At 52.1% G+C, this 14,946-nt stretch overlaps 4 protein-coding genes across 4 annotated transcripts; 2 read left to right on the forward strand and 2 right to left on the reverse strand.

Annotated features, from left to right (window-relative positions):
- Nucleotides 1–85: 85 nt before the first annotated feature.
- Nucleotides 86–5,975, reverse strand: M431DRAFT_13830 (hypothetical protein). The gene is made up of 4 exons (XM_024912573.1): nt 5,752–5,975; nt 2,675–5,671; nt 2,333–2,608; nt 86–2,275 (listed from the first exon to the last, which is right to left on the reverse strand). Exons 2-4 carry the CDS (start codon nt 5,546–5,548, stop codon nt 566–568), a joined length of 4,860 nt encoding a protein of 1,619 aa, XP_024779233.1. The 5' UTR covers nt 5,549–5,671; nt 5,752–5,975; the 3' UTR covers nt 86–565.
- M431DRAFT_478621 (hypothetical protein) lies at nt 5,822–6,397 on the forward strand (the record flags this gene model as incomplete). The annotated part of the gene is made up of 2 exons (XM_024915691.1): nt 5,822–6,079; nt 6,278–6,397. 2 exons carry the CDS (start codon nt 5,822–5,824, stop codon nt 6,395–6,397), a joined length of 378 nt encoding a protein of 125 aa, XP_024779234.1.
- A 2,070-nt stretch (nt 6,398–8,467) lies between these two features.
- On the forward strand, nt 8,468–8,915 carry M431DRAFT_74668 (hypothetical protein; the record flags this gene model as incomplete). The annotated part of the gene is made up of 2 exons (XM_024922252.1): nt 8,468–8,581; nt 8,700–8,915. 2 exons carry the CDS (start codon nt 8,468–8,470, stop codon nt 8,913–8,915), a joined length of 330 nt encoding a protein of 109 aa, XP_024779235.1.
- Nucleotides 8,916–9,732: 817 nt separating this feature from the next.
- On the reverse strand, nt 9,733–11,266 carry M431DRAFT_76046 (hypothetical protein; the record flags this gene model as incomplete). Its single annotated transcript, XM_024922425.1, has 3 exons — nt 9,733–10,443; nt 10,751–10,888; nt 10,985–11,266. 3 exons carry the CDS (start codon nt 11,264–11,266, stop codon nt 9,733–9,735), a joined length of 1,131 nt encoding a protein of 376 aa, XP_024779236.1.
- Nucleotides 11,267–14,946: the final 3,680 nt, after the last annotated feature.

The following is a 14,946-nucleotide window of genomic DNA, read 5'->3' on the forward strand; positions in this document are numbered from 1 at the left end:
CACGGCGTATCAAGCCCACCTACCCAGTCTCCAAAGAAACGCTCCCACAATCATGTCATCACAGTTTGGGACTCAATTATTCATAGTGTATGTAGTATCCATAAGCTTATACATCTAGTTTTCCTCAAGGTATCTCCTATTACTTATCTCAAAAAGAAAAGGTGCAAAGGGAAAAAAAGAGAAGGAAATATAACAAGCACAGGTTCCTGTAAACTCCAAAGCTTTAGGCAAACACGGGGCCACTCCCTTTTTTGTCGGCGCCGCCACCCTCCTCAGCCAACAGTCCTTTTTGACTTCCTCAGAATCTGTCTGCTTTTTTTCTTTTCTTCGTACACAAAAGGGGAAAGATCAAAAATAGAAAAGAAAAAAAAGAAAGATTAGACAAGGGGGGGAAAGAAGAAAGAAGAAAAAAGCGCTGTGCCAACCCAAATCCAGTATCCATAATCAATCTTACAAGAAACAATTCTGCATAATGTCTCTTCACATATTTTTGGTCGCTCCAATGCTCTAGCGATGATGTCAAAAGATTGAAACAAACTTATCGCTTCCTTCGTCAAAGACGCTCCTACACGTCCACGTCTTCTCGTTGGCTCAGTGGACCCATGCCCTGGATGTTTTCAATGTCCCTCATCACTTCGTTGAACACTATCGACACGTTCCCGAGCACCTTGACTCGGTTCCACTCGTGTCTGCTTCGCCATATCTCGTCCATCATCTCACGGTTGACTTGCTCAAGTTGCTCAATTGTACAGCCCGAGGTATATTCTGCCACTCTGTGCAAAAGTTCTTCAATCTGCCCCTCCACTTGCAACGGTTGAGAAGACGAGCCCGAGTTGCGAACCGCATCCCCCGCCGAGCTTGAATCATGAGACGGCAAGCTTATCACCGACTTCACACCTCCCGGGCTCTTGTGCGTTTGCGAATCGAGCGATGGGCGGCTTATGAGCGAAGCAGATGAGCTATCTGCGTCGAGAGCCGGTCCCCTAGCTTGAGTATGAGGCCAAATCTCACTAGAAGATGACAAGATACTTTGGTTATGCGGTAACATTTGGCTCTGGTTCTGGTTAACTACCAACGTGTCCGGCAACGTATCATCGTGCTCTTGGTTTCCGTTTGTGTTCTGCGTGCTCCAGTTGGAAGACCTATGAGTCGACGGATCTGACGTCTTAGTCGAGGATGCCTCGTTGATTACAGCCGATGGTGATACCCCAGGAGGCAGGGTGGTAACTGCAGCTCGCTGAGATACCTGTGTTGCCCCAGCCGCCAAATTTGCTGAGGAAGACAACTCTTGGGATCTTGGCGGCGGGGCCATGGGAGAGGTTTGGGATTGGGTCAGATTCTGGGTGTCGTCGTCGGTCCCGCTCATCTGAACATCGCCCTCCTTTATCGGAGTGGGAATACCATTGCTAAGCGGATGCCCATTTTGGCCAGTTTCGCCATGTCCGTTGGATAAGGGGCTTCGTATCTGGAAGCGGGCCATGGTGCGAGCCCCCGGCACTGGTTCTCCAAGGGTGAGAGGGCCCTGCGAATCGCTGTCATTGCCTCCGCCAAGATCCGACTGGACTCGTTCCAATACAGACTGCATGGCTTTTCGCTTTCGCTCCTTCTCTGCTGCCTCTTTGGCTCGCTGCTGCTGGCGCTGGTAGAGTGCTTCCCAATCGATGTGGGCTGTGCTGGCTTCGATGCTCGCCACATCTACCTCGACATTGCTGAGCAACTCGTTGGCCTTGAGAGTGCGCTCCTTGTCGCCAATGTTCTTGGCGTCCTTTGCAAGAGCCTTGATGTCGAATAAGAAGTCCTTAGGGCGAGCATAGAACCCGTTCGACAAGCGTTCCTCGATGGTTGTGGTCTCGAGATTGTAATAGTACTTGCCAGACTCGACGTGCATCAGCACGTCATTTCCATGCTTGTCCTTGACAATTTCAAAGGGTCTGTTCTCCCCTTCTGCCAAATCAGGTCGTACATAGTTCGGATCTGCCTCCAGGAACAAGTACTCAATCAGGTTCTGTTGAAGAACTGGCTGTCTGAACTTTTTGTACCGGCGGTTGATCTGATCCATGATGGGCTGCAGTTGAATCTTGAGAGCGTTCAGGAGCTGGTGATCTTTCTTCTTCAGAGCCTTCACCTCTTCTTTAGTTGGTGGCTTGACAGGTGCCGGAGGAGCTACTGGGAGCTCCTCGAGAACTCTCTTCTTGCGGTTGTCAAGATCTGGGAAGGCACGAGGCTGCAGCTTCACATAATCCAATGTTTTCGAAAAATACTCCATACGGTTGGCCTACTGACTGTTAGCGATCCTTGCTCGCACTGCTATTAGCGTGGCGCCCTTTCTCACCTTGTTCGGTCTCGTTATCTGCATTTGGTTTTTGCGAGAGTAGCCGAAAAAGTCGCGAACCATCTCTTGTGAGAGATCCTTCTTTTCGCAATCTGCGGTGGCCAAGAGGAGTACGGGATCCGTCGGGGCGATGGACCTCAACATGGTGCGGAAGGTGACTAGCGCCAGCGTTCCAGCCAGCACCGTGTACCAGGCGTCAATGTTTGGAATGTAGATCACACTCGGCTTATGGCGCCGTACTTCAGTGAAGAGACCAACAATGACTTGCTCCATTGCCTATTATTCAGTTAGCGATGACCTGATACAAACGGAGAGAGATGTGAGGGGACAGTTGAAGCTTACTCGTCCGTCATTGAGGAGGGCGGGAAGGTCAAAGTTCTGTACGTGAATCCCTTCAAAGTGATGGAGGATTGCAGACGAGATGTAGCCTTGGCCCATGCCATGAGCACCTGAGATGAGAAATCTGGGCCGGAAGACTCGAGAGCGTTCAAACTCTTGGTTCAGTGTCTCACGTCCAAATCCGTGATCTTCGTCCTCGAACTGCTCATACATGGCCTCTTCCAACGCGGTCGTCTTCTTTCTCCGAGGCAAGAGCAGATCAAGAGCCCGCTTGGCCTCGTCAAACTGTTCACGGAGGAGAGGCGCAATAGAGTTTGGAAGGGGGCGTGCTCCTGATGTCGCAGAACGCTCCGACGAAGGTATCAACTTCTTGATAGAGATCATGAAATCGGAGGCATGGACCGAGATTTTGGCAGGATCGACAAGCAGTTTCTCTGTAGAGGAGTAAATCTGTGGGTATGTTCGTTGAATGGCGTTGAGTGACGCTTCAGTACAGAGGGCTCTTAAATCAGCACCTCCATAGCCCTTGGTGTTTTCAGCCAGGGAGCGCATGAAGTCGTCCGACAGGCCCCAGTCTTGCGTGTGGATGTTGAGGATGGACCGACGCCCCTCGAGATCGGGGAGAGGAAAGTAGAATTCTCTATCAAATCGTCCGGGTCGTCGAAGAGCAGGGTCAATGTTGTCTGGTCGGTTGGTGGCACCGATGACGATGACTTGTCCACGTCCATCCATGCCATCCATCAGGGCCAATAGGGTCGAGACAATAGAAGCATGGATTTGTTCTTGCTTGCTCGATCTGACCGGCGCAAGTCCGTCAATCTCATCAAAAAAGATGATACTAGGTTGGGTCTTCCTCGCTTCTTCAAAGAGCAAGCGAAGTTGCTTTTCAGCCTCGCCAACCCATTTGCTGAGCGCATCAGCACCCTTGCGCATGTAGAAAGAGATCTTCTTGCCACCAGAGCCAACCGAATTGGCTAGAGCACGAGCGAGCAGCGTTTTACCCGTACCCGGTGGACCATGGAACAAGACACCGCGAGGCGGCGTAACATGGAATCTCGTGAAGAGTTCAGGATAGAGCAGAGGAAGCTGAACCATCTCCTTGAGTTGATCGATGTGGCCTTGTAAACCGCCGACTTTGCTGAAGTCGACGTTCAAATCCACACCTAGGGGGTCAGCATCGGCAAGCGCTTTGCGGTCTTTGATCTTGCCCACGTTGGGTGTAGCATCAACGCCATGTCCCTGCCCACCAGATACAAGGCCACCAGCTGGAACTGCAGACGTCGGCGTCATACCAACATTTCCTGCAGCAGTGGATCTGTGTGTCATCTCATCATCACTGCTATCCGAATCGACTCCGCCAGTGGCACCGGTCCCCCATGGGCCGCCAAGCAAAGACCCAACATCGCCGCCGCCGCCAAAGGGACCGTAAGTGGTGTTGAGATTCCTGTCCCAGCCAACACCGCCGCCGCCTCGTCTACGATTGCGGGCCGGAGTAGGTGCAGGATCCTCTGCTTCTTCTTCGATGTTGGCTGCCGTCAAGGGAGGCATGTAATAGTTAACCTTATTTCGCTTACGGGAGCCCTCCTGGTACACAATGGGGGACTCTGTCCGGGCCTTTCTATGCGGCCTAGATGAGCGTCTCAGCTCGCGGGCTTCTTCGTTTAGCTCATCCAAGTCGAAATCGGGCTCCTCGTCAGCGGAAGAGTTTCGACGGCGAGAGGTACGGCCGCGGGACCGGGTCTGTCTCCCTCGAGGCGTTGGGCTGTCCATAACATCGTCCAGATTCCCGTGCTTCTCTTCGGCGTCATCAGAATCATCACCAGGCTCAAAATCGCTACTAGGTTCCTGCGTGGATTTCTTGGTGCCTCTCGCTAGTCGGCGAGAGCGGCGAGCACCACCGGCATCCGACCCTTCCTCGGCCGCAGCTTCAGCGTCAACGGCCTCGGTGGTTTCGACGGCATCCTCTGTAGAAGCCCCAGCAGCAACTCGAGCGCTTCTGGTCCTCCGAGTGGTAGGTACGTCATCGTCATCGTCGTCATCATCGGCCACGTCCTGCTTCACTGCGGCTGAAGCGTCCGCTTGGGCCTCTTCCTCCTCGTTGGCCTCCTTAACAGCATCCGGCATATCGGAGTCAATTTCTTCCTGTTTCTCACGATTTGGTGAATATTGCGAGAGCTCGTCGGGTTCATCCGCGTCCTCCTTCTCTGGGAAGCTACTCTCATGGGAAGCCTCCAAAATTGGCTCGGGGGCTTTCTTCACCCCCTTGGCAGCGCGGGTGGCCCTGATATTTCGTGCAGCCACCTCAGGGCTTCTACTTTGTGATTCTCGGGATGGAACGGCGTGCCGGCCCGAAGTGGATAGCTCCATGAACTCTTCAGCATCTTCAGTGTTTGCTCGAGTCTTACGCGTCTGGGCCAAGGCTGTACGAGAAACCTTAAGCTTGACCAGCCTTGAAGTTTCTCGCTTCGTAGGCTTGAGGGGAACATCGTCTAGCTCATCGGGATCCTCTTCCTCTTCTTTTTCCTCGATGTCGTCGTCGTCATCTTCGCTGCTCTCCTTGTAATTTTGCTGTTTGACTGCCACTTTCCTGGCCCGCCGCCCAGCCGCATTCCTGGGCGCTTCTTCATCCGATTCTTCAGTGCCCTCAGCAAAAGAGTCTTCTTCGCTATCGGATAACTCGTCTTCGTCGTCGTCAATGTCAGAGCCGCGATAGCGGTGGGTCCTCTTTTGTCCTGGTTTCCCATTTCTAGACTGGCGAGTTTTCTTGGAGCTGCGGCTGGGTCGTGCCTCTACCGGGTCGAAGTTTTCATCTTCCGGATCCGATTTATTGGGATCGAAGTCCTCGAGGAGGACTCGCTTCCTCTTGCTGCCAGCCATTGTATCGGATTCTGCGGCGGTTCGGAGCGACGTTCAAGGGACTGGGCCAATGTAAATGATGGGAGACTGATGGATGAATTGCGTATGTGCGGATAGGTATTGATAAGCCCAACAACCCCTAAGCTATCAAATATGAGTCAGGAATTGCTCTTGATTCCGGGCCGCGCATCTCATGCCTCCAGTGGCTGGGTTGAGGGACTGACCTATGACCTGGATGGTGCCGCACGGTGGATATATAAGGCGTGCATGGAATCGCGCAATGACACACTAATCATGAACAGGCCCGGCGGCGTCAGAGAGCCAGAGCAGCTACACACACAAGGACCGTCTGGATCTGTGCGTTTCGAAGACGTCGCGTTGACGGGGCGCGCCGAGACGAGCCTTTTGGCGAGCACAGAAGAAGTGCAGCAGTGGTCGCAAATCGAACTGGATACTTGTAACGAGACTTCGCGCGTCGCGAGAGCTATTAGCGCTGAGGCCAAAAAAAACGGAGGTCTCCTCACGTGCAGCCACGCAGGCACGAGCCGGGCTGTGAGTGGCCCGAGCTTTTTTTTTTTTTTTTCAGGCTTTTCATTTTGCTTGGTTGGTCCGTTGCCTAGGCTTTCGGTGTTCGGGCGGATATTCTATATCGAGTATTTTCTCCATCTATCTAAACAATGCTTCGGGTTGGATCANTTTTTTTTTTTTTTTTTTTACCTCCAGTGCACTCTGCCACTGCACCTATTCTAGAGTCTGCAGCCTATTGTGAAGCCTGTTGCCCAACCCAGGGCCCGCTATTCAAGGCCACAAAAGCGGCCCATGAATGACGATGTGCAACCAGGGCTTCAAACGAGATGCTGGCGAGAGTGAGGGCACGTTGATACAGTTGGGATTGCCGCATGCATTGTGAATGAAATGTGAATTGCCAAATACTACTGTCACGACGCGAAGTGAACCGACTGCAGCATTTTGCCAATTCTGCCAACTCGGCACCAATTTCACTGCTCGTGGCGGCGACGGCTTGTCCATGATGGCAATGTGAATTGGCATTGATTTAATTTCCAGCTTCCCCAGATTCTTCGATCTGTCTTCGGCACTGATCCCCCTGATGCGGCTCAAGCATTCTAGTCTTGCCGTAGGGCTGATGAAGAACTGCTACCACTGCTACTTTTCCTTGGACCCCACGCTTAATAAAGTCAGGTGGACAGGCACATCGTGGAACACAGAAGCTGATGCCTTGGTGCCTGAATTTGGACTTTGCGCGCGCTGGTCTAGGGTAGGCAATACACCTTCTGAAGTTTGATGGACTTTGTCGCTATCGCCCTACCGTAGGACTTAGTTGGCCACATCAACTTGAAGCAGGCACATCAATGTCAGCATCATGCAGCCCAGTCCTAGATTTGCATCGCTCTAGCCGTTTCTCTCCTCCTGCATCGTCCAAGCAGATTCTGAATCCGCTCCTCTGCACCACCATTCGCTCGTTTCACGTCGAGTGGAAAAGTGGGAAATGTCTCTCTTTTTCCTCCTGAGGCGTGACTCATGTTGTGGTCCAGAGCCGGCAGCATGACTGCATTCCCAACAGCCAAGAATCGACGGACAAGATGACCTTTGCCGTTGCTCGGAAGCTATTGGCCCTTGCTGGCTCAGCTCACGCCGCCATGACAGCACATTACGACTGCGACTAGCCCGTGCTACGACGAGAGCGGCAGTAAAGGGGCAGCTAGGGCCATTCCATCGCTCGGTCTCCCAGGTTACATTTTTTTGGCCCCCGAGCTGACTGGGTACTAGCGACGGCTGGACCTGGTCACCGACGCCTGGAGTGGTCCAGCCGACAGCCGTTCCGTGATGCGGGTACATGGGTTGATGTGATAGAGGAGAGTTTGATGCCTGGCTTGGCAATACGATGAAAGACTAACTACGAGTACTGCTCACTAACGACCACTAGCACATGTAGGCTGTCGGAAGGGCCCGTTATTGAGTTCTCCATATCGGTGCGAGTGCGAGTGCGAGTATATTCGGCTTCATCATGTTGGTTGCCGCTTCCTTGTTCTCGGCGTTGGCTCGGATCCTGGAGAAAGACAAAGAGAGAAACAAAACAGGGTCTAAGGGGGTTCGTCATGTCATGATATGTCGCTAAGGGCTGATGGAGCTCATTGTCGGATGCCTACCTACCTAACTTGCTCATGCTGGACTGGCACGCTTTTCACCCTGACCGGCTGCTAAACTCTGTCTGGAAGCGATTCCTTGCGATCGACACTAGCAAAAAGCCATCAGGTTCGAGGTCGAGCCGGACAGGGTCCCCGCCATGACGCCAGCTTCCCTTGCTCTCTCTCCTTTGCCCGTCACCGATTCCAGGTTTTGGCCTGCTGCCTTATCGCGGGCTTCCCCATCATGTGATGGCCGTGATTGGCCCAGGCCGTCAATAGTCGCCATTTGATGTTTTACCGACAATATGGCTCCTTTGATGCTCCACGCGACTGGAATGCCGGCCTGGTTGTCGCACTGCAGCGTCTTGGCCGGCTGCATCTGCGGCCTGACACGGATTCGGTCAGCCGCCACATCTAGTCTGCGAGTTATGCGCATCGCAAATGAATAACACACTCCCTTCTTTGTGCCCAGGAATAGCAGTCGTGTGTATTTATTCAGCTGCCATCCCATTTCCCTCTTCCTTCCCTTCTATCTTGTAGTTCCATCCAACGTATCAGTCGATGATTTGAGTAAACCTCAACCTTTACTCTTGTCTCTTTTTTTGTTTTTCGCACCCGGCGTGCAGATCTTCAGCTGCCTTGACGGCACGGGTCATTACTATCTTTTCTAAGAGCAAGCTGTCAAGAAGCAAGCCTTCTTGTTGTCGGACGGAGCAGAGAACCGCGCCCCGGAATAGAAATAGAATTCACGTCTTGTAACGAAATAACGAAAAGAAAAAACCACACGCTCGCTATGGGTCGCTCATCTCGTGCCACCCGTCCTTCCCCGTTGGAACTGGACCCTTCCTTCGGTATCTCTGAATACACTCGCGACTCGCTGGAATCGCCGCTTTTCTCTCCATCAAAGGTATGTAGCATCATAGATGACATGTTATCTCTATCCATCCATATCATTTCCTATAAAAAACAAGCACAAAGCCACAAGCCACATCAAATGTCAATGCTAATACCAAACCCACAAACAGAGAGTCGGAACAAGCTCCAGCGCCGCCACAAGCCCTCAATCCATCTCCTCCCCCTCGCGCAGGACCTCCTTCGGCTTCATCAAGTCCTCGCCCACCGTCAACGTCCACACCACCTGTGGCCGCCACACCGACCAGCTGCTCTTCAGCGGCCCCTCCTTGTCGGGTCTCGCCCGTACTTTTCTGTGGAAGAAGAAGAGACGGACCTCGAGCAACTGAAACAAGCCCACCCGCCGAAACAAGCTTTTGAATGAATTTGACAGGCGCTGAATCTCATGTGAAAGTGGGACAGCACGTTGAACAAAAAAAGCTAAATTGGGTCTCCTTTTTACTTCTTCATCACCTTTTTTCGCTTTATTTCTTCTTATTCTTATCACACGACTTACAGTGCTGGCTGGATCGGTGCAACACCTAGTACGTTATACGATATGGCTTAATGATACGAACTATTTTACTACCATCACCCTATAATACTTTGGCAACGGGAAGGAAGTAGAAAAAAAAAAAGAGACACGTCTTATGTGGCTTGCTATTTATATCTTAGATACTACTACTAATAATGCCACCTCCTTTTTTTTTTACGAGACCACACGGGATCATCAATGTGGCGGCTTACGAGTTATCACGTTCCTGTCACCAATCAAGTGAAGCCATCTCTGCAACCTAAAATCACCAGATCTGTGCGCACAAGTGACCTCACGTCAGTTATAAGGTAGTATTCATAATAAAAAGCAAGGCATGACTTGGACCGGTCAAGCAAAAATCTCCCCCGTATCTGTATGTCGATAGCTGGTCATTCACACCATGAGCCGAGCTATCTGTCGCTTTTTTACACGTACCTTGCATCCCAAACGTCTACAAGAAAATTAATACCCAAAACACCCTAGAGCTTCCCCTCTCCACCCTTTTTTTACCCCAATCAGGTGGGTGCCGACATGTGAGAAACTTGGCAGCAGGCATGCAGGGTCCAAAAGCTTCCTTTTCTCAGCAGGGAGAGACAGAAAAAGGGTCCAGTCTCTCTCCGTTGCTCACCGTCTCAAAATGAGTACCCTTGCGCGTCCACACGTGGACTCGGGTAGCTGTTCTTGTCCGTGGCCGCATATCTCTTGGAAAACTTGTCCAGCAGCGAAATGATCCATTGCTGGGCCTCAACACTGGCAAACTCATACGCGATTCTAATCGAATAACCCAGCCGGAAGGGCCCCATGGTGCCGCTCCCCACGCTCTCGACGGATCGAAGAATGTTTTGCACCAGCTCCTTTTGGGATTCCCGATAATCCACGGGCCACTCACATTGAAGCATCAACTCCTGCAGAATCAGCATGCTTGCCCAGTAGCCCATGTGCATGGACCCAAGCCATCCCACGGGATGTTCCAACACCACCTGGTACGGCGAGCTGGGGTCCTTTGACGGCACCTCCTTCAGCTCGACGCCGAGCTTCTTAAAGTCCTCGTACCACGCGGCGAACCGCTCATGATTTGCGGCTGCCAACTCGGCAACATGCTGCAAACGCTTGGGACTCACCCGTCTGCCGGCTAGGAGAGCCTGGCGGACCGGGTATCCCCACCACATAACCTCGGGCATGTCTGCCAGGCACACGAAAAACGAATTGACTACTTGCATCGAAAACCCCGGCGCTTCAGGAGTGTAAATCGACTGCCCTTGGCCGTTGTAAATCACCTTTCTCCATTCTGGCTGAGCCAAGAAGCACTTGTCGCTTGTTGGAAAGAATAGGGAGCTCATAATCTAAATCGGGAAAAGGATGAAAAAAGTAGGATGCGTTAGCTACTCGGGCTTCACATAGGTAGTCTTTCGAAGCAAAGGGGCGTCTCATTCCTTCAGAATTGGCTGCAGAGGTATGTGGGCTTGGGTACAGCCTTTGCAAACTTTGGGGGCGTATTGAACGCCCTCGTCCATTGTTCAACGGTTCAGCTCCGAAGACGCAGGAACAGACAGCTTCGGTGCCCCAGACAAAGTAAAGATAAAAGACAATCGCAATCACCAATGACATCGGGGTAGAAGAAAAGGGAGTGGGTAATGGGAGTATGCCTACCAAGATGCCTCGGAAAGAAAACAGTATAGCTGCGTCGTTGCCCTGCGCATGAGCTGCAGGACCACGTTGCTCCATCAGTGTGGCAATTCCCTGAGCATGCTGCAACCACGTCTCTGCTGAGGTCGTACCCGCAAACAGCTGTTTCCTGCGTCAGCAAGGCTCGGTCATGCCTTTTGGAGACAAGATAGAAGAAACTGGGATGTGGCATATCACCGCCGATTGCTACGGGCATACCTCAAAGAAGCAAAGTAAGACAGCCGAGCAGAAGGTCTCGGACGTCTTCCACTTAGTAGGATGTCTCAATGTCTTCTGGAGAGCACCAAGGGACCATCCATACACGGTCCTGCTCCTAGCGACGAGGCTGTCATCCGCTAGCTCTTTGCCCATAAGATGCAGAGAGAGCGAACAAATGGCACCATCTAGAGCCGCCGCCGTGCCAAACTCCTCGAATCTGAGGCGCCCAAAGAAGCCCAGGAACGCAGATACGTCCTTGGAGGCCAGTCTAGTCTGGGCCATGTCCATCAGAGTGCCAACAAAGAGGGCTCGATTGGGCTGAAGAGACGCCACAAGGGACGTGGACACGGCAGCAGCAGTACCACTTGTGCTGCCGCCGCTGCCAATACTTTCAGGCGTCGTGGCGGCGGCAGACAGAGTCGAGGTGGTGGATGGCGAAGCTTCCGACGAGGCAGCACCAGTGCTGTTCTGGTGACATTTTTGCAGCGGTCGAGAACCCTTGCTCCGGATCGTGTGCTTGCCAGACACGAACTTGATGGCTCGCTCGTAGCCGGGGCATAGAGTGCCATACTTGCGACAGTTGCCGCACTCCGGTCTGGCCTCGTCGCACTTGACCCTTCTCTGTCTGCAGAGCTGACAGCCGCTGCTGCGCGGAACTCCGACCATGGCGACGGAGCCTTTGTGTGTCGTGCCCGTACGGCTTGTCGCACGTTGAGCTTATCGGAAAGACTCGAGGCGTTGGGCGTGTTTCTTGGCAAGGCAAGGAGCCATCGGGAGCGGGATGGAGCGAAAGGCGTTATGCTGCCTTTGGTCCCATGTGCTTGACGCTATCGCGGCCTCGAAACGACAATCTCTGTTGGGATATCATGCATACAAGTGCCCTGGTATTTTCTGGTGTTTCACAGAGGTTTATGCCTGTGCAAGTATGACGACGTGCGGTTGTTGATGATCAGGTTCATTGATACAAGATGCTGTACACGTCTGCCTGGCGACATTGACCCGAAGGATTGAGCTGAATTTGGCACGGCTGTTGTTAGCACAAGTGGTCTTGTTAGTGTCACTTCCTCCAACTGCTTGGAGTCCATCTTTTGAGGCTAATCAACTAATCAACCGGTTGATGGATGCTAGTCCTATTTTGGTTACCAGAATGGGGGGCTCTAGGTTAGGCCCGTTCTAGGGCAAAAGTCGAACGACTCAAGCCCAGTTAAAGCTGGCGTTTCTAATACTACCGTTCAACTGAAACGAGGTAATATTAGAGCAAACATGAAATAAGGCAAGGGATGTGACTGTGGAGCTTTCGATGAACAAAGGTGTTTCCAGCTCCAGAGACACCGAGTTACTAAGCTCGGTCTGCCCGCACCGTGAGATAGATTGAGCATCACATGTACCATTACCTACTAATGCATGTAAAATATTTACGTGGCAGCTTTGAAAAAGCTTGTTTAAACATGACAATTGCCAATCATTGCCGCAAGCAACCAGTCATGGCTGCGAGATCTTGGCGTCTGCACAGTAGCTGAGCAGATTCTCCCCTCAACTAGCCCCGCGTCCAAGTAGATTTGAGCTACCGCGAACAGACAATCAGGGCCGGTTGCATCCACGGCTCCAGCCAGTGGCAAAATCACTGTTTGAAAGTCCACAGCCGTCTGATCGGCGTGGCGTCCAATCCACAAGCCACGGCCCGTCTCAAGTTGAAGATGGAGACCTTGATGGGGTTGTGAGGAGAATTGAGGAAAAAAAAAAAAAGGCTCGCTTTCGGGCTGCCGGTAGTTGTACTCCGTAGCGGTACTATAGTTGACATGACATCCATCCATTGATGATAAAGCTGGTATATCACATGGACTGGGTACGCGTACTTGTGCTACCTGAGTCGTCGTCTTCAATGATAACAAGCCTCTTACAAATAACTCGAGTAGAGTGTGAGCAAGGCGCCACCCCCTTCGGAAAAAGAAGGGAGTGGCTAATAGCCATCACTCCCGACCTGACTATTCAGCATTCCAGACTACAGTATGAAGTATATCATTACGAGATGCACCTCTTATCCGGTCTACCTGAACCCAGCTCTTCGAGGACTACCCCCTTCTGTGGCCATCTTCCTCTGGTATATGATCTCAAGTATCATGGAGCTCTAATGGCTCCAGTCTCTTCAATATGTTGTGTAATATGGGAAGCTCTTATGATATTGGCAAGTTGTTGGGAATGCCCACTCGCGTGTATTTATGCACTTATATAGAGGCGGGCAAGGCGTTGTGCAACACCACCACTTCGCAGCTAGCCGGGAACGGATCCGCAAGATCGTATGTACGGAGCAACTCCGTAGAAGCCTTCTGCTTCGGCGAGGATAGAGATTTCTTGCGCCATGGCTTCGTAACCCGTGAGAGATCCCGAACTATTGGAACGGCCTAAAAATAACCGACGTGGGCCTCATCGGTGGTGGAGTGGAGGGTCTCGATTCTTCACGTCCGAGCATCACATGAACCTAAGGCCATCTTCTACCAGATGCTCCTACAGGCCAGAATATTCTGGAGACAACCACTTCCCCTCTGCGAATACGATAATTGTCGCATGGGATGCTACTCCGTAGTAGCGCACTGCATTAAGGTTTCCGTGTGGGTTTCTCATGCTTGTTACGTCATTTGCTTGTCCGGCTTCGTCCTTCTCCCTAGATTGTTTTTATGTTTTTTTTGCAACTCGTGCACAAAGTGAGGAAGCATTGAAAGCTTAGATTCTTGGGGGCTGCGCTGACCGAAACAAACTTTGATCATATGGGTGGAAGCGACAGAGCTTTTCTCCCTGGCCGTGGTAAATGAGTAGGACTGGAGCAATTTTGCCAATATCCTCGTTGTTAGGGCCCGCAATCTCCGAGTAATCACTCTACCAGTAAGCGCGTGGAAATTGGCTCAGCTGTGTGGGATACATAATATGTCTTTAATTCTTCAGCAACTTGCGGCTCGCTGCATGGCGTTGTAGAAAGCCTCTTGACCCGAGTCCGGCGCTTCTTTGCGTTCTCCTTGAGCATTTCGTGCATATACATCAAAGCCAACCAGATGCATCCCGCCGGGCATATTGCCTCACCTGGGACTACTGCATGAAATAGCGCCATGAAGGTGTGGGCTGGTGGTGCTCCAGGATAGACGACCCACGCACCTGTACTGTGGCCGTATCGTATTGATAGTACAAGTTTTGCCGTAGCATCCACGATCCGTGGGCGCAAGAGCAAAAACATGGAGAAGCGATAGAGCACCAGGATTAGTGCTTGTCGATCCCCGTGCTTGTTCGTGGAGATTCGTGTCTCTTTCTCAAGGCATGGGAAGAAGGCTTGGGGTAAGTTGCAAGGCCTTGTACGGAGTAGACGGGACCCTTAGGATTTGGATCAATGTGTCCAAGAAGGAGCATAGCCAAGTTGATCCATCAGAGGCCACGGAAGGCTCCTAGCGCTCAGTACGAGCACCGCTCGATCATAGTGGTCCTTTGTCCGCTCGGTGCTCGTACATGCACAATTACGGCACGTACTCGTAGGAGTTGCCGCCTCGCCCGGAGCACGGCAGCATCGCTCAAGCCGTTGGCCGGTCATTACGAAGAGGCAGGTCACTTTTTGCCCGGCGTGATGGTGCCACTGTCAACTTCAGTCACCCAATTGAATGATGTCCATGGGCTTTTGCAAGAAATCTGCGGCATGGGTTGCTTACAAGTATGATGGGACAATGCAGCGAGGGGAGTGGCCAGAGAAGCGGATTGTCGTATCGTATTGGGTCGGCGGCTCGTCTGGAGGTCGAGGATGTACCGGTACAAAGAGGACAGCTAGCCTTGCTGGATATTTCGGATGCTGCGCGAAGTCGGATCTGGCGCTGCTAGATGTCGATCTCACCGTGGGGGGAGGGGGGAAATCATACCAGCCGGAGGTTCTCGCAAATGAGAGACATCGACCGAGAGAAGCCTTGACCGAAGCAGCGTCGAAAGCA

The sequence above is a fragment of the Trichoderma harzianum genome, assembly GCF_003025095.1.
Source record: "Trichoderma harzianum CBS 226.95 unplaced genomic scaffold M431scaffold_2, whole genome shotgun sequence".
Taxonomy (NCBI): domain Eukaryota; kingdom Fungi; phylum Ascomycota; class Sordariomycetes; order Hypocreales; family Hypocreaceae; genus Trichoderma; species Trichoderma harzianum.